Genomic DNA, 23,556 nt, shown 5'->3' on the forward strand with positions numbered 1-23,556 from the left:
TGCAGGTGAAATTACAAATTTAATGATGACAAGAAGAAAAGAAGAAGATGTGAAGTTGTGTGACATAAATTAAATACATTTTGAACAACCACTGAACATTCGTTCAACAATTAATGAATAGTCATCCAATTGTTTTCCAATTCCAGGTTGACGAGGAGCCAGAGTCTATCCCAGCAAGCAACAGGCACAAGGCAGGACAGCAGTCCATCACAGGACACACACACACACTCACACACCCTGGATAGGACAGCAGTCCATCACACACACACACAGTCACACACCCTGGACAGGACAGCAGTCCATCACAGGACACACACACACACCCTGGACAGGACAGCAGTCCATCACAGGACACACACACACTCACACACCCTGGACAGGACAGCAGTCCATCACACATACACACAGTCACACACCCTGGACAGGACAGCAGTCCATCACAGGACACACACACACACCCTGGACAGGACAGCAGTCCATCACAGGACACACACACACTCACACACCCTGGACAGGACAGCAGTCCATCACACATACACACACAGTCACACACCCTGGACAGGACAGCAGTCCATCACAGGACACACACACCCTGGACAGGACAGCAGTCCATCACAGGACACACACACACTCACACACCCTGGACAGGACAGCAGTCCATCACACACACACACACAGTCACACACCCTGGACAGGACAGCAGTCCATCACAGGACACACACACACACCCTGGACAGGACAGCAGTCCATCACAGGACACACACACACTCACACACCCTGGACAGGACAGCAGTCCATCACACACACACACACACACAGTCACACACCCTGGACAGGACAGCAGTCCATCACAGGACACACACACACACCCTGGACAGGACAGCAGTCCATCACAGGACACACACACTCACACACCCTGGACAGGACAGCAGTCCATCAGAGGACACACACACACACACACACACACCCTGGACAGGATAACAGTCCATCACAGGACACACACACACTCACGCACCCTGGACAGGACAGCAGTCCATCACAGGACACACACACACTCACACACACACCCTGGACAGGACACCAGTCCATCACACACACACACACCCTGGACAGGACACCAGTCCATCACAGGGGACACACACACACACACACACACCTGGACAGGTCTCTTCTATTCACATCCCCCGAAGCCCCAGCCTCAGAGAGCTTCCTGTGAAACAGCAGGGCGGTCACGCCGCACATCGTCAGCGCGGGCAGGCAGAGAGGCAGGAGGAGAGGGGGAAGAGAAGCGCCGCTTCACCCCGACAGGTTCTGGGCTCGCGATCGGGGGAGACGATCGCTCTGCGCGCTTCCGGACTCTCGGTCCCCGGCCGGCCTCATGATCTCGTACACGTCCTGCTGCCGTCCCTTCCCCTGGGGACACACAGAGGCTGGGCTCAGGTTACAGCCAGACTGGAGACAAACGAGGAAGACGCGGCGTGTCCCATCTTGTGCCTCTGCAGAACATTAATACTGGGATTCTCATAATCCTCCTGCCGGCGTCCCTGCCGCTGAAAACGGACAGAGGCTTGCGATGTCCGGGTCACAGTATCCCACTGCGAACTGTGAGCTGTAACTGCCGGACAATTCTAGGACCTCCGAGACAGAATGAGCGGAAGCACAAGGACTGATCTAGGAGACACTGTACGAGGATGCGGTTTCTGTGTGCTGCTGACAGCTGTCATCAGTTATTACTGTGAAACAGGCCTCTCTCTGTGCTCACTGTGACACACCTGGGGTCTGAAGAAGGAGCACACTATTTATTCCAGAAGACCAGTACTGCGACATGTGCTTGAACTGCTTTGGTATCACTTAACATCCAAATGCCGAAACAGATGCGCAAGATATTCTAATTTTGCATTCTGCCACTTATGAAGGACAACTCAAAAACAAAATACCTGCACGAGGCCTCTGTCTCCTTTTCTGTCCTGTGGCCGGCCTGGAAATTAAAACAAAACCTCATAAGACTGGACATAATTCCTCCATTCCTCTCTCTGCAACGAACACACAGTTACCTGTCTGTCTCAGCTGTGTGTGAAATACTGCTCCCACTGTCAGTGTTTCACCCCGCTGTCAGATCAGGAGCCCTTGGAGGCTAATAATCAATTAAGCAATAAAATTAATTGCTTTTGCATAACAGGTCTCATGGCAAAGAATCCCAAAGAATTCACCTAGTTTCAATATTACAACTGCAGCAATAGGTTCTAAAATGATTTTATAAACATAATTTCTGCATACCATATCATAAAATTAATTTTTAAAGATTCCAACATATAGGAAGGGATCCACTTGAATCCCTTACAACCCCACCTGGGAGACACACAGTAATCATTCTGCACCAGTAACCCCAACTGGGAGACACACAGTAATCATTCTGCACCAGTAACCCCACCTGGGAGACGCACAGCGATCATTGTGCACCAGTAACCCCACCTGGGAGACACACAGCGGTCGTTCTGCACCAGTAACCCCACCTGGGAGACACACAGCGATCAATCTGCACCAGTAACCCCACCTGGGAGAGCTTGTCTATTAAACTAGTTTGTTTATTAAAAGCAGCAGCGAAAAGGCTACTTTCTTATTTTATTTTTTTATCACTCCAAAGACAAAAAAAGGTGTGTACAAAAGTACTTCTTGAAGGTTTGCAGCCATCAGCATCCAAGCTGCTTCGCAGTCTCAGCTCTCACAGAGCTGTGGTGTGCTTAGAGGTCAAACGTCACACACGTACCGAACAAGAGCACCAACTCATACAGAGAGAACTGCATTCTGGAAATGACCACCAGCTGTGACCTGTCACCGGCCCTGGTCACCTTACTGAAGCACTCAACTGGAAATTCTTGTCAAGAGCGCCACCTACTGGTCGACCAACAGCATATAATTATATTTTTCTGAAATCACTGTTAGCATTGCGCACGGACAGTGTGCAGAGTGAACGCATACCTGGTCTGTAAAAGAGACAGAAGACGAAGCACGATGTCATCAGGGTGGAGAGAGGAGGAGCAACGATCAGGATGATCAGGCATGACCAGCCGATTCCAGAGGGATGTTCGCCATTTTCCTTCGATAATAATTCTAAAAAGAATTTTTGACTGTTTTTCATATTTTTATTTTATAAGCAAATTATTTTCTTAATTTACATATTGTTTTATTTTTTTTTTACATTGATATCAGACTGGTTAGGTCAGTAAGTAGGTTGTTCTCTCCTACACTGATCCTCAGTCTGGTTCTGTTTCCGATGTGAATCTCTCTCTCTGCAGTACAGATCATCCCTCTTCACAAATAAACTGTTCTCACCTTCTCCATGGAGCCTCAGCCTGGTGCCTTTTCCTATCTGTACCTCTCCCCTCTCTCTGGTGGTGCAGTAGTACAGCCCCTGGTCTGTCTCTGTGACCCCCTCAATCCTCAGACTGGAGGAGTTAGTGGAGGAGTTCAGCACCAGGCTGAAGCGAGAGTCCGGTCTTATCACATAGTAAAAAGGCTCAGTCTGCTGCTCCACTTGGTTCTTACTGGCTAAAATCCTCAGAGCCAGGGTCTCGTTACGCTGCAGAAACCAGGTGGTCTCGTGTCGGAGCTCGAGGTCACAGGGCAGGGTGACTGTGTCCCCCAGTCTGACTGCTCCAGAGACCACAGCCCACACAGCAGCGCCTGCAGAGGTTCGAGAAAGGAGAGTATTTGGTTACTCGGCAGAGAAAATGGCGTTGCATGATCCCGAACATTCTTCTAGGGAGGGGAAAGTGGGAAAACTGCTTTCAGCCCAGAATCGGCACAGATTCTGCTGAACTCAACAGGACACCCAGCTGAGTTCATATAATGCCTTGCGAAAGGATTCTGACCCTGGCAAAGATTCCACGCTGTGTTACTTTAAAGTTCGCAGTGATGACACTTCAAAGTAGCAATACAAATTTGTTGCAAAAAATGTCCACCTCCACACGTTCAAAGCAAAACAGAAACAGAGGGAAGTAAGTAGATCATCCATACGAAAGAAGAAATGGAAAAGTCACGACTGCTTAAGTATTCCAAACCTTCGTTTTGCACTGGCCAACCGCAATTAATTCCAGGTGCACAAAACTATTTTAACACGTCGCACAAACAGATGAGTGGCCTCTGTCAGTTTGCGTCAATTGAGTTTCGCACGATTTCTGAATGAACTCACGTTTATTCACACACATGATTCTCTACTTCGAGGACTTAAATGTGAATGCCAGCGAAAAAGCTAAATAAATTGAATACGCTTTGCAGCACAGAGGATTCTCCGATCATTTCGGGAGGCAGCTTAAAGTTGGCTACAGTTGTTCTTCCTGCAGGAACTGTGAACAGTACATCTTTATTTTTAAAGTATTAACCTGCACAGAGAAATTAAGAGCCCATATTGCACTTTAATGTCTCTGCGCATTTTCTCTCCCTTGAGGGAAATCTTGAAATCCCACTATCTTGCAGAACGGCCTGGTTACAACGTCGCCAGACACCACACTATTCACACAAAATGAAAAGCGCAAGAACTTCTCTCCCCCTGCCCAAGCCTGGAGATTTCCAAAGTCATGTTTTAAGTGTTTGAGTCTCCCTCATCATATAAGCCCTTGTCGTTGATACAGACGCTACTGAAATATATGTCATGACAGGACACCTTTGATGATTTAAGGTGTCGTCCACCCACCACCCACCCACGTCCACAGACCCGAATGTGGTCGAGACGCTGCGACTGAAAGGCAAAAATCACCTTTCAGACAGAAACACCTCGAGCACGACCGAACACCAGCTCCCCGGCCCACCCACTTCTCGAAATCTTTCAGTTCCGACCTGCTGCGCCGCGGGCTCCCGGGCGATCCCAGACACGGACGTGCAAACGAGAGCCGCATGATCACCCTGAGCAGAGGGCCGGGATTGTACAAGCGCGCGGAGTACTCACTGGCGGAGAGGAACAGAGCAGCGGGGCTGCACGGCGCCGACATCGAGCCCCGCCGTCTCGCTGGTGTGAGAGTGAAATAGAGAAGAGGCGTCGCTGCTCGGGGGGTCAGAATGAACTTGAACTTGGTCAGGAGTCACAGCTGCGTGGGTACAGAGGACTGACCAATAGAGAGCAGCTCCTTCAGACCTGTCCCCTCAGTGAGCCGCTCCTGACATCTCGCAGAAGACACCAGGAGGAGGGAGAACCTCCAGAACCAGGAGACCCCTGGACTAACTAGACAATGTCTCTCCAGAACCAGGGTCACAGACCCCCTGGACTAACTGGACTGCACCTCTCCAGAACCAGGAGACCCCTGGACTAACTGGACAATGTCTCTCCAGAACCAGGGTCACAGACCCCCTGGACTAACTGGACTGCACCTCTCCAGAACCAGGAGACCCCTGGACTAACTGGACAATGTCTCTCCAGAACCAGGGTCACAGACCCCCTGGACTAACTGGACTGGACCTCTCCAGAACCAGGAGACCCCTGGACTAACTGGACAATGTCTCTCCAGAACCAGGGTCACAGACCCCCTGGACTAACTGGACTGGACCTCTCCAGAACCAGGAGACCCCTGGACTAACTGGACAATGTCTCTCCAGAACCAGGGTCACAGACCCCCTGGACTAACTGGACTGGACCTCTCCAGAACCAGGAGACCCCTGGACTAACTGGACAATGTCTCTCCAGAACCAGGGTCACAGACCCCCTGGACTAACTGGACTGGACCTCTCCAGAACCAGCAGACGCCTGTACTAACTGGACTGGGGCTCTCCAGAACCAGGAGACCCCTTGAGTAACTGGACCGGACCTTTACTAACTGGGCTGGATCTCAACAGAACCAGGAGACCCCCTGAGTAACTGGACCAGACCTCTCCAGAACCAGAGTCATAGACCCCTGGACTAACTGGACCGGGACTCTCCAAAAACCGAGACCCCCTGAGTAACTGGAGCGGACCTGTTCTAACTGGACCGGACCTCTCCAGAACCAGAGTCATAGACCCCTGGACTAACTGGACAGGGGCTCTCCTGTCCTGCAACAGACAGCCGCTCACTCAGGGCAAGTTGTATCGGACGCAGAAGTTCACATACCGCTTTAAAACACGAAAAAAAGGCCAGGAGTCCCATCCTGGGAGACGAATGTCCTGCCACTGAAAGCGCAGTGGCAAGTGCACACAAGCAGTAGGCGTTTCCTGGCCACAACAGACCGAGTTTCAAATGAAAACTATTTTTAAAGGCCGACTTCCGCTCATGAGAGGAAGAGGAAACCCCAACCGAAGACGAAGGCCGTTCGCGTTTGGCAAATGCGCCGTTCACTTCCTTTCGAATAAGCCCATTAGAAATGCATTTATTAAACTTATCGAAGCCTGAAGGCACGTTACCGTTAAAAACGCTAATTCGCATTGAATTTTGAATGTTTCCCACTTCTGCAATTGTAAAGAAAGAGAATATGAAACTTAATATTTCATATTCCTCACTTTAGCGAAGCAGCTGAACGCTTGGTAACCGTGGGAACCGACTCTGGGAAGAGTCCTGCGTTTGAACAGTGCGAAGTAGATGTAAAGGCGTGTTTACAGACGAGCCCAGGTCTCTTCTATTCATATCCCCCCGAACCCCCAGCCTCAGAGGGCTTCCTGTGAACCATGACCAGCCGATTCCAGAGGGATGTTCGCCATTTTCCTTCGATGATAATTCTAAAAAGACTTCTTGTCTGTTTTTCATATTTTTATTTTATAAGCAAATTATTTTCTTAATTTACATATTGTTTTATTTTTTTTTTACATTGATATCAGACTGGTTAGGTCAGTAAGTAGGTTGTTCTCTCCTACACTGATCCTCAGTCTGGTTCTGTTTCCGATGTGAATCTCTCTCTCTGCAGTACAGATCATCCCTCTTCACAAATAAACTGTTCTCACCTTCTCCATGGAGCCTCAGCCTGGTGCCTTTTCCTATCTGTACATCTCCCCTCTCTCTGGTGGTGCAGTAGTACAGCCCCTGGTCTGTCACTGTGACCCCCTCAATCCTCAGACTGGAGGAGTTAGTGGAGGGGTTCAGCACCAGGCTGAAGCGAGAGTCAGGTCTCTTCTTGTAGTCAAAAGGCTCAGTCTGCTGCTCCACTTGGTTCTTACTGGCTAAAATCCTCAGAGCCAGGGTCTCGTTACGCTGCAGAAACCAGGTGGTCTCTTGTCGGAGCTCGAGGTCACAGGGCAGGGTGACTGTGTCCCCCAGTCTGACTGCTCCAGAGACCACAGCCCACACAGCAGCGCCTGCAGAGGTTCGAGAAAGGAGAGTATTTGGTTACTCGGCAGAGAAAATGGCGTTGCATGATCCCGAACATTCTTCTAGGGAGGGGAAAGTGGGAAAACTGCTTTCAGCCCAGAATCGGCACGGATTCTGCTGAACTCAACAGGACACCCAGCTGAGTTCATATAATGCCTTGCGAAAGGATTCTGACCCTGGCAAAGATTCCACGCTGTGTTACTTTAAAGTTCGCAGTGATGACACTTCAAAGTAGCAATACAAATTTGTTGCAAAAAACGTCCACCTCCACACAATCAAAGCAAAACAGAAACAGAGGGAAGTAAGTAGATCATCCATAGGAAAGAAGAAATGGAAAAGTCACGACTGCTTAAGTATTCCAAACCTTCGTTTTGCACTGGCCAACCGCAATTAATTCCAGGTGCACAAAACTATTTTAACACGTCGCACAAACGGTTGAGTGGCCTCTGTCACTTTGCATCAATTGAGTTTCGCACGATTTCTGAATGAACTCACGTTTATTCACACACATGATTCTCTACTTCGAGGACTTAAATGTGAAAGCCAGCGAAAAAGCTAAATAAATTGAATACGCTTTGCAGCACAGAGGATTCTCCGATCATTTCGGGAGGCAGCTTAAAGTTGGCTACAGTTGTTCTTCCTGCAGGAACTGTGAACAGTACATCTTTATTTTTAAAGTATTAAGCTGCACAGAGAAATTAAGAGCCCATATTGCACTTTAATGTCTCTGTGCATTTTCTCTCCCTTTAGGGAAATCTTGAAATCCCACTATCTTGCAGAACGGCCTGGTTACAACGTCGCCAGACACCACACTATTCACTCAAAATGAAAAGCGCAAGAACTTCTCTCCCCCTGCCCAAGCCTGGAGATTTCCAAAGTCATGTTTTAAGTGTTCGAGTCTCCCTCATCATATAAGCCCTTGTCGTTGATACAGACGCTACTGAAATATATGTCATGACAGGACACCTTTGATGATTTAAGGTGTCGTCCACCCACAGCGCAGACCCGAATGTGGTCGAGACGCTGCGACTGAAAGGCAAAAATCACTTTTCAGACAGAAACACCTCGAGCACGACCGAACACCAGCTCCCCGGCCCACCCACTTCTCGAAATCTTTCAGTTCCGACCTGCTGCGCCGCGGGCTCCCGGGCGATCCCAGACACGGACGTGCAAACGAGAGCCGCATGATCACCCTGAGCAGAGGGCCGGGATTGTACAAGCGCGCGGAGTACTCACTGGCGGAGAGGAACAGAGCAAGGGGGCTGCACGGCGCCGACATCGAGCCCCGCCGTCTCGCTGGTGTGAGAGTGAAATAGAGAAGAGGCGTCGCTGCTCGGGGGGGCAGAATGAACTTGAACTTGGTCAGGAGTCACAGCTGCGTGGGTACAGAGGACTGACCAATAGAGAGCAGCTCCTTCAGACCTGTCCTCTCAGTGAGCCGCTCCTGACATCTCGCAGAAGACACCAGGAGGAGGGAGAACCTCCAGAACCAGGAGACCCCCGGACTAACTGGACAAGGTCTCTCCAGAACCAGGGTCACAGACCCCCTGGACTAACTGGACTGGACCTCTCCAGAACCAGGAGACCCCTGGACTAACTGGACAATGTCTCTCCAGAACCAGGGACACAGACCCCCTGGACCAACTGGACTGGACCTCTCCAGAACCAGGAGACCCCTGGACTAACTGGACAATGTCTCTCCAGAACCAGGGTCACAGACCCCCTGGACTAACTGGACTGCACCTCTCCAGAACCAGGAGACCCCTGGACTAACTGGACAATGTCTCTCCAGAACCAGGGTCACAGACCCCCTGGACTAACTGGACTGGACCTCTCCAGAACCAGGAGACCCCTGGACTAACTGGACAATGTCTCTCCAGAACCAGGGTCACAGACCCCCTGGACTAACTGGACAGGGGCTCTCCTGTCCTGCAACAGACAGCCGCTCACTCAGGGCAAGTTGTATCGGACGCAGAAGTTCACATACCGCTTTAAAACACGAAAAAAAGGCCAGGAGTCCCATCCTGGGAGACGAATGTCCTGCCACTGAAAGCGCAGTGGCAAGTGCACACAAGCAGTAGGCGTTTCCTGGCCACAACAGACCAGACCGAGTTTCAAATGAAAACTATTTTTAAAGGCCGACTTCCGCTCATGAGAGGAAGAGGAAACCCCAACCGAAGACGAAGGCCGTTCGCTTTTGGCAAATGCGCCGTTCACTTCCTTTCGAATAAGCCTATTAGAAATGCATTTATTAAACTTATCGAAGCCTGAAGGCACGTTACCGTTAAAAACGCTAATTCGTATGGAATTTTGAATGTTTCCCACTTCTGCAATTGTAAAGAAAGAGAATATGAAACTTAATATTTCATATTCCTCACTTTGAACGCTTGGTAACCTTGGTAACCGCTTTTTTCCCTTTTATTTGTTTTCTGTGCGGTGGCGGCTCTGGCCACACCAGACCGGAAACGGAAGTAACTGGCCCACCGGGCTCGCCTGTTGCTAGGGGCAACAGTTGCTCAGGTTGACCTTCAGGTCTGTTGAAGGCCCTTGGTTGTGGAGCGATTTAAAATCAATACAGATGATAACTGTGCCTTTTGTTAAAGTAGCCCCGAAACCACACGGCATTCATTTTGATTACGTCCTGTTGTAAAAACCTTCTGGCCTGATTTGCAAACTTATATTTAAAAAGAGGCTAATACTGATATTGTTTTTAAAGGAATAGACGTTATGTTAAGTTTTGATCTAGTTAAAAACAATCTGAAAATATTATTTTTCATATAATAATATTATTATTTTTTAAAAATATATTTTGTAGTTGACTTATTATACTGGCACGTTATTATGTACGTAAAGTGAAACGGTCTGGGAAGAGTCCTGTGTTTGAACAGTGCGAAGTAGATGTAAAGGCGTGTTTACAGACGATTTCGAAATGTAAAAACGTGAACGCTGTGCGGACCTCGTTTTTATTTACTCCGTTTAAACTTTTGTCATGGCGTGTGTATCCCTGCCGATGTTATTGGTATGTTACATGTTACTCCTGTCTGTGTTATATCTTTTTCTGTTGTTAAAATAAATAAAACAAAACAAGAATCCTAGCACGAATCAAACACGATAGATACAATAACCAGATTAGGTCCTCGACGGTCTGCACTATAAAACAGAGAATTCCTCGGGCGATAGAGCTGGTTTATAAATTCAGGCCAGTCTGTTCTTGGCTATTTAAGCATATATGCCCCCTAGTGACCAAACTGAGCTACTGCAGCGTGGGTTTCTTCTCCGCTGGATGACAATAGTAACTCCTCACACTTTTCTGGACTCTCCACTCAGAGGTCTTCCCAGGTCATGGGGATCCCCTCCACTACCCCCAGTGTGCAGCCCCTCCTGGGTGATGCGCCAGTCCGCTCCCCACACACCAGCTCTCAGTGGGGAGGGGAGCAGAGCGATGAGGCCAGTTCAGAGAGGGGGGTGATTAAGAGGGCATGATGGGTAAAGACCAGGGGGTGTATTTGACCAGGACACTGGGGTAACACCCCTACTCTTCTCCAGAGACACCCCCGGATTGTTAATGAGCACAGAGAGTCAGGACCTTGGTTTTACGTCTCATCTGAAGGACGGTGCCTGTTTACAGTCCAGTGTCCCCGTCACTATACTGGGGCATCAGGACCCACACAGACTGCAGGGTGAGAGCGCCCCCTGCTGGCCCCACTCACACCTCCTTAATAAGCTTCAATCTCAAGTGTCATTTTTGCAGTGGTGAGACAGAAGCCAAGATGGACGGACGCAAGGTGGGCGCTACTCTTTTCGTCACCTGTGAGTACTTATCCAGATCAGCATTTTACACCAAAAAGCCGCCTCAAAAGTCTTCCTTGACGCGCTGCGCGTTTTCTGGGCGCGCCGATCTAGAAACGACACTTCACAATCTTTCCCGTCTTCAAATGAAGGCTCAAGCGTCAGTATGAGTAACTAAAAACACCTTTTCACCTTCTGTTTGTTTGTGCAGTTGTTTGAGAGCTTAGTTCTAGCCTTATTAGTACAGTAAACCTTTACTGAACAGAACTGACACTTGTCACATGTGGTTTCAATTAGTCACTGAAACAAGCACTTTCAAGTAACAAGCAACACACTTGGGAAACAAGCACAGAGAAAGACTTTATAGGTCAAAATTAAATGCAACAGAAAATGTAGGAATAATATCCCGTAGTAAGAGTGTGGCATGAAATGGAAGTTTTCAAATACGCCGGTTTACTACATTAGATGTTTTTAAAATGGTGTTGGAATTTCCCTACTGCTGCTGCAGCTGCATATCTGCCTACAGACGTGCCAGATTCGAACACAGACAAAGCAACAATGAGCTATTCCTCGAGAAGCAGACAACTGTAATTTTTTTATTTTACATCTATAATGTGCAACAAAACCTAGTTCCACGGTTGGTTCTAGGGTGAAGAGAAACTGCCTATTTCTCAGATTAGGGGGTTAAAAGAACATTTTTCAGGAAAATCTCTGATGGAAATATACAGCCATCTCAAACAACCCAAGACCATCTTACACTCCCACATCTAAGATGCCTGTGCTCACTTGTGATTCTCTCAAATCAGATGCGAGAGTCATCAAGACATTCTCAGGACCGACGAGCAACACTTGTCATGCAACGCCATTTTCTCTGCTAAGTAACCAAATGCTCTCCTTTCTCGAAACCTCTGCAGGCGCTGCTGTGTGGGCTGTGGTCTCTGGAGCAGTCAGTCTGGGGGACACAGTCACCCTGCCCTGTGACCTCGAGCTCCGACACGAGACCACCTGGTTTCTGCAGCGTAACGAGACCCTGGCTCTGAGGATTTTAGCCAGTAAGAACCAAGTGGAGCAGCAGACTGAGCCTTTTTACTATGTGATAAGACCGGACTCTCGCTTCAGCCTGGTGCTGAACCCCTCCACTGCCTCTCCTGATCTGAGGATTGAGGGGGTCACAGAGACAGACCAGGGGCTGTACTACTGCGCCACCAGAGAGAAGGGGGAGATTCACATTGGACAACGGAGAAGACTTCAAATTGGTGAGAATAAAGCTATCTTCCCCCCCTAGGCATGTAGGTAGGTACTGGAACAGTTCAATGACCCAGAGTGAGGAGTGCACACTTTTTATACAGTAGGAATAACTGGTAACAGGACAGTAACGAAACCATTTATCCATCTCTGATTTAGAAAACACGTTTCACGTAGTTTCACGTAGTTTCCCCATGAACCACCACAGTGCATCAGCAATAACCACTAACAGCTGAAGGACGCCTTGTTTTTGAGGAGGGTGTATTCTGTGTGGAAAAGAACAGAGTCCTGTTTCGGGTCACGCTACCGGTTCTGAGCTGACAGGGAGGACCACCAGCGATCGGGCACGGACTCGGCTATCTCGACAGCACCTGGGCCTTGGTGCTTCATCTGTCTCACCACCGCGCGACTCCTGGCTTGAAATTCAACGCCAAACCGAGCTAAATCGCAGAGACAGATGGGTTTGCTCTGCAGCAACGTCACTTGGATTCCAGAGATCACGGCATCAGTTTCGTGACCTACTTCCACAGCGTGCTTTCTCAAGCGAGAATGTTGTGTGCGCTGACCTACGTGCCCCTGTGCTCATTCAAATGTCAAACCAGCACCAACTTCACCATCCTCCTTCTTTCCCTCTCTGCACCGAGATCTGGCAGGGCGCCAAACCCACTGACGATTTAAGTGGTGACGAAGAAGAAAATCACTATTTCCGATCAAAAAGAAAAAGAACGTGATCGAGATCAGATCGCGTGATCGTTATGCCTATCGTCGCTAGAGACGACTAGTGAAGGAATCTGTGGACCGACTGATACACAATCGCACACACCTAACACTGCCTCACAGCTGTGCACACACACGGACACACAATCGCACACACCTGACACTGCCACACAGCTGTGCACACACACGGACACACAATCGCACACACCTGACACTGCCACACAGCTGTGCACACACACGGACACACAATCGCACACACCTGACACTGCCACACAGCTGTGCACCAACTGATACACAATCGCACACACCTGACACTGCCACACAGCTGTGCACCGACTGATACACAATCGCACACACCTGACACTGCCACACAGCTGTGCACCGACTGATACACAATCGCACACACCTGACACTGCCACACAGCGGTGCACACACACGGATACACAATCACACACACCTGACACTGCCTCACGGCTGTGCACACGCACGGATACACAATCACACACACCTGACACTGCCTCACAGCTGTGCACACGCACGGATACACAATCGCACACACTTGACACTGCCACACAGCTGTGCACACGCACGGATACACAATCGCACACACCTGACACTGCCTCACAGCTGTGCACACGCACGGATACACAATCGCACACACCTGACACTGCCACACAGCTGTGCACACACACGGATACACAACTTTACCCATCATGGCCTCCTAATCACCCCCTCTCTGAACTGGCCCCATCCCTCTGCTCTCCTCCCCACTGATGGATGGTGTGTGGGGAGCGTTCTGGAGCATCATTCGCTGACTGGCACACTTTGCCTGCCGTCGCGTCACATTGGTGGCGGTAGTGGGATCCTGTGTGAACTGTAAACAGCTTCAGAAGAGGAATAATAAGGGGATTCTTATGTTTAACTGACTAGAGCAGGAAAGGGAGGCCTCCAGCCCTCCCCAGCACCCCGGAATCGGACTGCCCTGCCTGATCGTGCTGCTGTCGGCCGTCCCCTTGTCCGCCCTGGCCTCGTCCTGCTGCGTCCTCTTCATCCTCCTCCGCGGGAGAGGTAGGGCCGCCCTCTTCCTCTCTCCGCTGCGCGACAGCTGCTCACGAAACCGACCCCTGAGAATCAGCGCCACACCGATTTCCCGTCCTCTCAGCTCGGCCTCAATCTTTTCATAACAGGCAAAGGACAACGTGGCGCTCGGCACCGGAGCCCAAGACGGGACGCGGCACAGGTACGGTCCGTTCAGCCATTTCCAATGAATTCGGCAGCGTCGGGATATCTGACAGTCGCGCCTGGCAGAGTTGGGATTGTCCAAACCTGCGACAGAGCCTGCGTTCTCCATCCTTTCCAACGGCTGGTTTCGAGAACTACTGAGATCACCTGATACAAGCCCCAAGCATTCCAGTTCAGAGCCTCTTGATACTGTGGCTGAGCACCAGGTAAGCGACACCTCGGGGTGCTCTCCTGCAGCTGCGGGGCCGTGCTCGCCAAGCCTGCGGGAAGAGACCGAGCCGAGGGGAGAGATCTGAAGCAGAGAGCAGGATTCAAGAACAGGGGCTGGAGCGGCAGAAACAAGTCTTGAAGCCGCAGTTGTCAGCGGTTGAGTTAAAATCTGTGTCACCAGGTCAGGCCACAGTCCCGCAGATTCCCCCCAAAAAAGGAACGTACGTCTTTCTCCACGCTGCTCGTGCGCGACTGAACTCTTGTGTTGCTTTCAGGGGGAGAACGGAAGTGCACCGTACGAGAACTTGCACCCCGCCTCTGAGCCCCGACGACCCAGGGACAGGGATTTCTGAAGCCGTTCTCGGCCTCGCGAGACGCAGCTCAAAGCCTCGAGGTTAAAAGCGTACCCCACCTGAAGTTTCTCTGCTCTTGTTTCCTGCCTGGCTGTAGTCTGAGAAGCACCGCTCCAACGACAGACCACACTGCAGCTTACAGCTGTGTCAGGCTTCAGCTTTGAGGAAGTGAGATTCGCTTAAAAACACAGGCGCTCAGGCCTCTGCAACCCATCTGTTCCAATCCACTTTGCCGCAGTGCGACCGGTAGTTTAACCGTTATTCTGATCCTTATATCCATCACTGGAAGATTCCCAAGTGCCTCCAGGCGAGCTGCGGGACTTGGGGCAAGATTTGAGGTCAATATCCAGTGTGACTGGGACTCCCCAGGCAGCGCGCCACTGGATTGGCTGTGCTCACAGAGGCACCTGCCGTTGCCGGGACGCCGTCCGTGAGGGACAGGTCTCTTCTCCAATGGGCGCTGCGCTTTTTTACCTGTGAAAAGGAGGGGTGGGCATATCAGAACCTGCCGGCACTTCCTCATTCTCCCCTGTGTGGAGTCAAGGGAAGGGTAACTCAACTACCACACACAAACAGGTATTCACTTGAATAGATGCTGTATCATACAGAGCTTATTAAACTACAGAAGCAAATAAACAGTAGAAATCTGACTCTGGCCTGGAAACAATACTCCTTGAGCTGAGGGTTTCGCAGGATCTCTACAGACGAGCAGGCTTGCGGTCAGAGCTATGTGCTCTATGCCTCGGCTCTCTGTACCCTTTCACGGAACAGCAGCGCAAAACCCCAAACGACAACCGTAAGAAAAAAAAGGTCACAGGAAGACAAGCACAGCAGATCTAGACTCCGCAAGACGGGGTGCGATTTAATTCAGAATCCTCACTGGTGGCATCTGAAGGAGCACACTTGAAAGGCAGCCAGTGTCAAAAGACTTGATGCAGTAAACTATACCCCTGCAATGAGTACAACGGTGCTGATTAAAAGACTTTCGCACAAAATCGAGAAGACCAAACTTCCACTGCAAGTCTTTAAAAGAGGCAGCGGGGGTGCTCCGTTCTTTTTAAAGCAGATAAAACAACAGGACGAAACGCGCGCTTCACCGCAGCACCTCTTCAGAGGAATTCACAAATGTAAAAACTAAAAATGATACTTTTGACATATTTCCACTGTGTCTCTCGCTATTTGATTCTTCGCATTTTAATGGAATTTAAATTAAAAAAAGTAATTCTACTTTAAAAGCAAGAATAGAGGGAGCAGTATGAGACCATTTACTTTGGTGGCTGAAGTATTTAGCCAAAATAACTAACAGATGAATAATAAAAACATGTCCTTTATCCAACTCAGATCTAACAAAATATAACATAGTATCAAAATCTTTCCATTTAACATTTACCTTTGAATGTTGAACAATAACATTTTGCAGATCCATTCAAAACAGTTTTGTATATATGCAGTTAACAGACAAATGTCACAAAGATTATTATTATCACCCGTCTCCACGCTCGAAAGGTCGCCCGTCAGGCCCTCTTCAACGTCATTTTCCGTCGACACGGGAACCTTCAACCCGTTTCCTATTCACATCTGCTTTTGCGAATCAGATATTGAAACAGCGGAACACATTTTCTTCTCTTGGCATTATTCAACAGCCTTCTGGCACTTGGTATGTTCTTGCCTAAATGATAGTTATATTCCTGTACATCACACATTCAAGGACCGTTCCGAATCCAGACGGAGAAGTTCGTGAAATGGTAAATGTCATTCTAATGTTAGCAAAATTGTACATACATACATGGGTGTAGCGTTAAAAAAAACTACCTGGCGCTTAAAATAATTATCTGACTCACTTACGCTATACTCAGACTCACTAACAATATTAAAAAATAAGATTGGTGGGTTGGTCTACAAAAACTCTTCTGGCATATAAACGTATTTATACCCCTGACACCACACAACCTCTGTACTGTTGACAACGTGTTTTTTTTCTTTTTCATTCACTTGATGCTACCTTTGTTCACTCAAGTTCTGACATTTGTACACTTATATGTACAACCCCCCTGTTTGTTGTATTTTCCCTTTTGTATTTACCAAAATAAAAACTTTTAATAAAACAACAACAAAAATCTCTTGCCGGGGCTACTGGTCGCGTCTGTTTTTACGGGTAAGTTTTCCGGGTAAGCGAACAGGTCAACTTGGAGCGAGCGAGCATGCGCGCCTTACACCTGGATTAAATCAACGAGTTAGTGGGGAAAAACAACGCACCTCAAAAGACACTCCTTCTACTTATTTTTTTTAATAACCCCTGCATGCACGTTAATATGTTATAGGGCCCCTCCTTAACACAGACTCTGGGCAGTTTCCACTCCGTTGAGGGGGGAATCTGGCATGGGAAGACAGGTGACCGGGAGAGGGGCTCTCGGGAACAGGATCATTCAAGCCAGCGGGTCGCAGCTGCAAACAAAGATCTTTCCCTAACCCCTCTTGAAGAAGGTTTCAGTTGCAGGAGAGAGCAGTGCCCAGGACGTGATTCTAGTGTTCTAGTCTCTGGTGTTCCCAGTCTCGTAATCGACCCCCTCCGTCAGAGCGGCCCAGGCCTGGACCTGGAGACCCCCAGAGTAATCAGACCTACAGCTGGCCACTCTGAATCCTGGGAGCGGCAGACCAGCAGGCTGTGGCTCCCTGATGAAGAATAATAATAATAATTGCTTACACTTATACAGCGCTTTTCTGGACACTCCACTCAAAGCGCTTTACAGGTCATGGGGATCCCCTCCACCCCTACCAGTGTGTACCCCACCTCGATGATGTGACGGCAGCCATAGTGCACCAGAACGCTCCCCACACACCAGCTCTCAGTGGGGAGGAGAGCAGAGGGATGGAGCCAGTTCAGAGATGGGAATTATTAGGAGGCCATGACTGGTAAATGGGAATTTTGACCAGGACACTGGGGTAACACCCCTACTCTTTTCGAGAAACACCCTGGGATTGTTAAAGACCACAGAGAGTCAGGAACTCGATTTGACGTCTCATCCGAAGGACAGCGCCTGTTTACAGTCCAGTGTCCCTCGTCACTATACTGGGGAATCAGGACCCACACAGACCACAGGGTGAGAGCGCCCCCTGCTGGCCCCACTCACACCTCTTCCAGCACCAACCATAGTTTTTCCCAGGAGTCTCCCCTCCAGGTACTGACCAGGCTCACCCCTGCTGAGCTTCAGTGGGTTACCAGTTGTGAGTTGCAGGGTTATTTGGCTGCTGGCCTGAAATCTTCCCTCCAGGCTCAGCTCAGAGGAAGTACCCAGACAAACATCACTTTATTGATAGAAAAATGTATTAAACGTGTAAAGATGTTGCACAGTAACAGTTTGCATTCAACATCCCAGCTTTAAGCCAGTTATATTAAGAAAGACAGCATTTTGAAAAAAACAAAGCTTTCTTACAGAGAGTTCCCCCAGTCAGAAGACAAATCAGAAGAGAACAGTAACACACAGAGTACAGAAATACAGGAGGTTTTACTGAGAGCAGCTGGTACTGAAGAAAGAGAGAATTGTTCATACAGAACTGTCCAGTCCACTGTCTGTCCCCAGTGTCCGATAACTCCCTCAGCTCCTGTGCAGATTCCAGTCTGTCTGTCCTCAGTGTCCGATAACTCCCTCAGCTCCTGTCCAGACTGCAGTCTGTCTGTCCTCAGTGTCTGATAACCCCCTCAGCTCCTGTCCAGACTGCAGTCTGTCTGTCCTCAGTGTCTGATAACTCCCTCAGCTCCTGTCCAGACTGCAGTCTGTCTGGTGCTAATCCATCCTGCTGATTCCTCCTCCTCCTCCTCCTCCTCCTACACCACCAGATCCCAAATCCTGCTGCTGCCAGAACTACTACGGCTCCCAGGACAGATACACCTGCTATCACACCAGTAGACCTGTCTCTGTGGTCAGAGTCTGCAAGGAAACACAGCAACACCTGGATCACATCTAGATCACAGTCAGTCTGTTCTCCATCACTTCCTGAAGGACACACTCTCACATCACTCCAACCTGGAGAACATCTAGATCACAGTCAGTCTGTTCTCCATCACTTCCTGAAGGACACACTCTCACATCACACCAGCCTGGAGAACATCTAGATCACAGTCAGTCTGTTCTCCATCACTTCCTGAAGGACACACTCTCACATCACATCAACCTGGAGAACATCTAGATCACAGTCAGTCTGTTCTCCATCACTTCCTGAAGGACACACTCTCACATCACATCAACCTGGAGAACATCTAGATCACAGTCAGTCTGTTCTCCACCACTTCCTGAAGGACAAACTCTCACGTCACACCAACCTGGAGAACAGGACTGTTCTACTGCACTGGGACTGGAGCTCCTATTGTAACAGTCTGTTCTACTGCACTGGGACTGGAGCTCCTACTGTAACAGACTGTTCTACTGCACTGGGACTGGAGCTCCTACTGTAACAGACTGTTCTACTGGACTGGGACTGGAGCTCCTACTGTAACAAACTGTTCTACTGGACTGGGACTGGAGCTTCTATTGTAACAGACTGTTCTACTGCACTGGGACTGGAGCTCCCATTGTAACAGACTGCTCTACTGGACTGGGACTGGAGCTCCTATTGTAACAGACTGTTCTACTGGGCTGGGACTGGAGCTCCTATTGTAACAGACTGTTCTACTGCACTGGGACTGGAGCTCCTATTGTAACAGACTGTTCTACTGCACTGGGACTGGAGCTCCTATTGTAACAGACTGTTCTACTGGACTGGGACTGGAGCTCCTATTGTAACAGACTGTTCTACTGCACTGGGACTGGAGCTTCTATTGTAACAGACTGTTCTACTGCACTGGGACTGGAGCTCCTATTGTAACAGACTGTTCTACTGCACTGGGACTGGAGCTCCTATTGTAACAGACTGTTCTACTGCACTGGGACTGGAGCTCCTATTGTAACAGACTGTTCTACTGCACTGGGACTGTAGCTCCTACTGTAACAGACTGTTCTACTGGACTGGGACTGGAGCTCCTATTGTAACAGACTGTTCTACTGCACTGGGACTGGAGCTCCTATTGTAACAGGACTTTCCTGCTGGACTGGAAGGAAACCCTTCTACAAACCAGTACCTAATTTTGCAATAAGGCTTAAATTGTGGGAAAAAATGAAAAATTAATCATGTGTTCATAGACACGTTATAATTAATAATATTAACAACGAGAGTCTGCTGCTCAGCTGAGACCTGAAGACTCTTAACCGGGGTCTGACCTCGCCGTGGGCCATGAAGTAGCCGGGTTTTCAACAGACGGGTGTGTTTGAGGCGCTGAAGTTGAACCTCGGAGGCGACTGACCGGCGTGAGCAGTGAGTATCTGGACTCTCGCTGACCGAACACCACCGAAAACACAAAAAAATATTCATGCATAAACAATAACGAAAAGTACAATACAAGCAAGAGTCCATATAACATTTCAAGACATCGTCAGGGGTACATATAACAAAATACATTCACATCATGAAAATAGTTTTAACAAATTATATAAAGATGACGTCCGCGCCACTTTCTCATGTTTTTACAATTTGAAATAGTCTGTAGAAATAGTTCAGGTGGGTTCTCTTTCTTCTTTTTTTCAGCATGGAATAAACCTATTACTTGTTCGTCTGTAGAAATAGTCGTTTACATCCACTTCAAAATGCTCAGACATGGGATTCTTCCCAGACCACGTGCCGTTATAATAATTAAATTTATTACAAACGATATTTTAGTATTGTTTTCGATGGGGCTCAAGCTTAACATAACATATTTTTCTTTAAAACAAATATCAGTATTTGTCTCTTTTTTAATACAAGTCTGCAACTAACATAACCACCACCGGATGTTCCAGGGGTGTAACTGTGCGTGATGATCATTATAAAATAGCCGTTTTTAATTAATAGGAATTCTAATAAGTGTTCTCTATATATTGAAGATGTTTATTTCAATACATCCGGGATTGAATTAGGAGCTTTTCTGACTGACTAAAGACACTTGCTAAATATATTAAATGAACTTTATAAGGCAAAAGCAGTACAGTACAAAAACACATTTATGTCCTCAGTTAAAGAGCACAGAATGGCCCGGGTTCTGGGTGGGTTCCCTGTGTGAACTGGGCTGCAGTACCAGTGACAGAGCTGACGGAGTCTGACAGACACACTGAGCAGGAATGAGTCCCTTCAGGAGCCCTGAGTCTCTGGACTCCTGTCTGTCCTCAGTGTAATAACTCACACTGTTCCTCTCTCTCAGCTGGAGGGTCTGTGTGCTGGGCAGTGTCCACACTGGGGTCAGATGGTCCTGGTGCTGTAGTATGAAGAGGATCAGACTCTGGGGCTCCCTCATCCTTGTGTCCTCCAGGTGATGATCCATCCTGCTACTTCCTCCTCCTCCTACACCACCAGATCCCAACTCCTGCTGCTGCCAGACCTACTGCAGCTCCCAGGACACCTGCTATCACACCAGTAGACCTGTCTCCCTGGTCAGAGCCTGCAGGGAAACACAGCAACAGTAACAGACTGGTCTACTGCACTGGGACTGGAGCTCCTATTGTAACAGGACTGTTCTACTGGACTGGGACTGGAGCTCCTATTGTAACAGACTGGTCTACTGCACTGGGACTGGAGCTCCTATTGTAACAGACTGTTCTACTGCACTGAGACTGGAGCTCCTATTGTAACAGACTGTTGTACTGCACTGGGACTGGAGCTCCTATTGTAACAGACTGTTCTACTGGACTGGGACTGGAAATCCTATTGTAACAAACTGTTCTACTGGACTGGGACTGGAGCTCCTATTGTAACAGACTGGTCTACTGCACTGGGACTGGAGCTCCTATTGTAACAGACTGTTCTACTGGACTGGGACTGGAGCTCCTATTGTAACAGACTGTTCTACTGCACTGGTAGACTTAGCAAAACTACATAATGAAGCTGCAATATTATATTACAGAAACATTACCTTTATCTCTTTGATGAGGATTTGTTTTGTCTAGATAAGAACAGAAAGAAATCAGTTTTGTATTTGCTGTTGTGTCTTTTTTGAAGATATCTGACTGTGAAAAGAGGATATGGCTCTTTTTGTCTAGAAAATCTTCTATCCAGAACACAGCCATACTGTGTGGCTGCAACAGTATAAATGTACAGACAACAGAGCAGACAATGTGGTGTAACTCACTGGTGTTGATTCAGATCAGGCACTGAACTGATTGTTCTAACTGGTCCACATGAATGTCTCATAATTCAAATTACTACCTGAACATCATGAAAGCAGAACTTTTACCCAGTTTTACCTTGTAAAATATTACAAACATGAGAAGATCGACATCTTTCAGTAAACCGATTTAAGACTTAGTAACAGAAAATGTAAATGATTTGTACATAAATATGTGAGGATTTTATACTGTATATTCGGTTTTAAAAACCACGTGACAACAGAAACTTTATATGACCCCCTGTGTTCTGTTAAAGGATATTTCTGTGCACATCTTCATCACCAGTCCTGTGTTTAGGTTCAGCAGTGAAAGGATCTGATTCTGGAAACAGACTCCAGAGATTTCTGGGGTGAATTCTATGAGTGTTTCCTCTCTATCATCTGTTGCTAGCTATTTCTCCTTCTCCAAACTGTATCCTGCATTTCTCTCAGTGTCAGACACACCTGAAATCTTCAATCAGCCTCGAATCTTTCAACACCCCAATATAACATTTCCATTCTCAGCTGTAGACAGGACCCTGACTTTATTTGATATACTCTGTTCAACTCTGTCTCCGTTGTAATTTAAGAGCTCAAAGCTGAGGAACAGGAGAAATGAGAGTGTAGGAGCTCTCCTCACCTGTGACAGTGACAGTGATGACACTGATAGTCCTGTTCTTTTTCTTGTCTCTCACAGTGTAGATGCCCTGATCAGCCTGTGTGACTCTGTGTATGATCAGGTATCCCTCCTGCACTGAGACATGCTCATGTTGGGTGTCTGAGCTTCTGGGATCAACCACAGTGTTGTTAAACAGCACCTCCACCTCATCGTCATCAAACACAGGGACTGAGAGATCTCCTCCAGACACTGCACTGCAGTTCTCTGTCCGAACTGAAAGAGACAGACGGAGTCACCATGAATTTCATCTCACTTCACAGAACACCTGGATCTGCTTGTGTGGATCAGCTGAGAGAAAAGGAGGCACATTCCACAGGACAAAGAGAGTACAGGCTGGATATAGAGGAGGCTCAGTGTACCAGAGGTGCTGGACAGTAAGTCACTCAGGGTGGAGGGGTGGGCAGGAGAGTAGAGAGGGACAGGTGTGTGACTGTCCGGCTGGAGGTTGAAGAGAAAGGACAGTGACCCCTGTTCACAGACGAGGGGAAATGAGTCTGCCAGCTGGAGCTCCCAGGTGCTTCCAGGGGTGGGACACTACAATATCCAGTCTAGCATTTTAATGGGCGACGGGATTAGACACATGCTAAAATACTTGAAATGATTATTACAGGACCCGTTTTCTTACTGACTCAACTGATTTCATGTAAATTCTGTTTCTGCTCTTTCATGTCCCTCATTTCTTTTTAAACTTGAATTAATCACAGTTTTGTATCCTGAAACCAAAGTGTTCTCAGAGAAAATATCGTACATTTAGTTCCACGTCACCCTGGCAGCTTGTGTGGGTCTCATGAGTAAGGAGCTCTGAGGTCCACAGGCAGGTGTTCTCATACCCTGATGTTACAATTTC

At 48.3% G+C, this 23,556-nt stretch overlaps 2 protein-coding genes across 7 annotated transcripts in view; both read right to left on the reverse strand.

Annotated features, from left to right (window-relative positions):
- On the reverse strand, window positions 1–20,149 carry LOC148809890 (junctional adhesion molecule-like). Of its 5 annotated transcripts, XR_016087136.1 has the most exons (8): window positions 20,079–20,149; window positions 13,946–15,297; window positions 6,904–7,254; window positions 3,334–3,684; window positions 2,980–3,111; window positions 1,938–1,978; window positions 1,157–1,413; window positions 1–1,105 (listed from the first exon to the last, which is right to left on the reverse strand). XR_016087136.1 is itself a non-coding variant. In XM_088909192.1 (7 exons), exons 2-7 carry the CDS (start codon window positions 14,367–14,369, stop codon window positions 1,297–1,299), a joined length of 1,203 nt encoding a protein of 400 aa, XP_088765318.1. In that variant the 5' UTR covers window positions 14,370–15,297; window positions 20,079–20,149; the 3' UTR covers window positions 1–1,296. The 5 variants fall into 5 exon arrangements, 4 of the variants coding, with proteins under 4 accessions (XP_088765318.1, XP_088765315.1, XP_088765316.1 ...); XM_088909192.1 differs by having other exon boundaries at window positions 1–1,413; window positions 3,547–3,684; XM_088909189.1 differs by having other exon boundaries at window positions 1–1,413.
- Window positions 18,137–23,556, reverse strand: part of LOC148809891 (uncharacterized) — an 18,431-nt gene continuing 13,011 nt past the window's right edge. The window contains exons 7-9 of one of the 2 annotated variants that reach the window (XM_088909180.1): window positions 22,671–22,922; window positions 21,800–21,829; window positions 18,137–21,328 (exon numbers count right to left, since the gene is read on the reverse strand). In XM_088909180.1, the coding sequence (XP_088765306.1) occupies window positions 21,216–21,328; window positions 21,800–21,829; window positions 22,671–22,922 (395 nt within the window). In that variant the 3' untranslated portion in view covers window positions 18,137–21,215. The remainder of the gene's footprint in view (window positions 21,329–21,799; window positions 21,830–22,670; window positions 22,923–23,556) is intronic. The other variant, XM_088909181.1, reaches the window with a different exon arrangement.

This window comes from Atractosteus spatula, unplaced genomic scaffold (genome assembly GCF_055471065.1).
Source record: "Atractosteus spatula isolate fAtrSpa1 unplaced genomic scaffold, fAtrSpa1.hap1 Scaffold_106, whole genome shotgun sequence".
Classification (NCBI taxonomy): Eukaryota; Metazoa; Chordata; class Actinopteri; order Semionotiformes; family Lepisosteidae; genus Atractosteus; species Atractosteus spatula.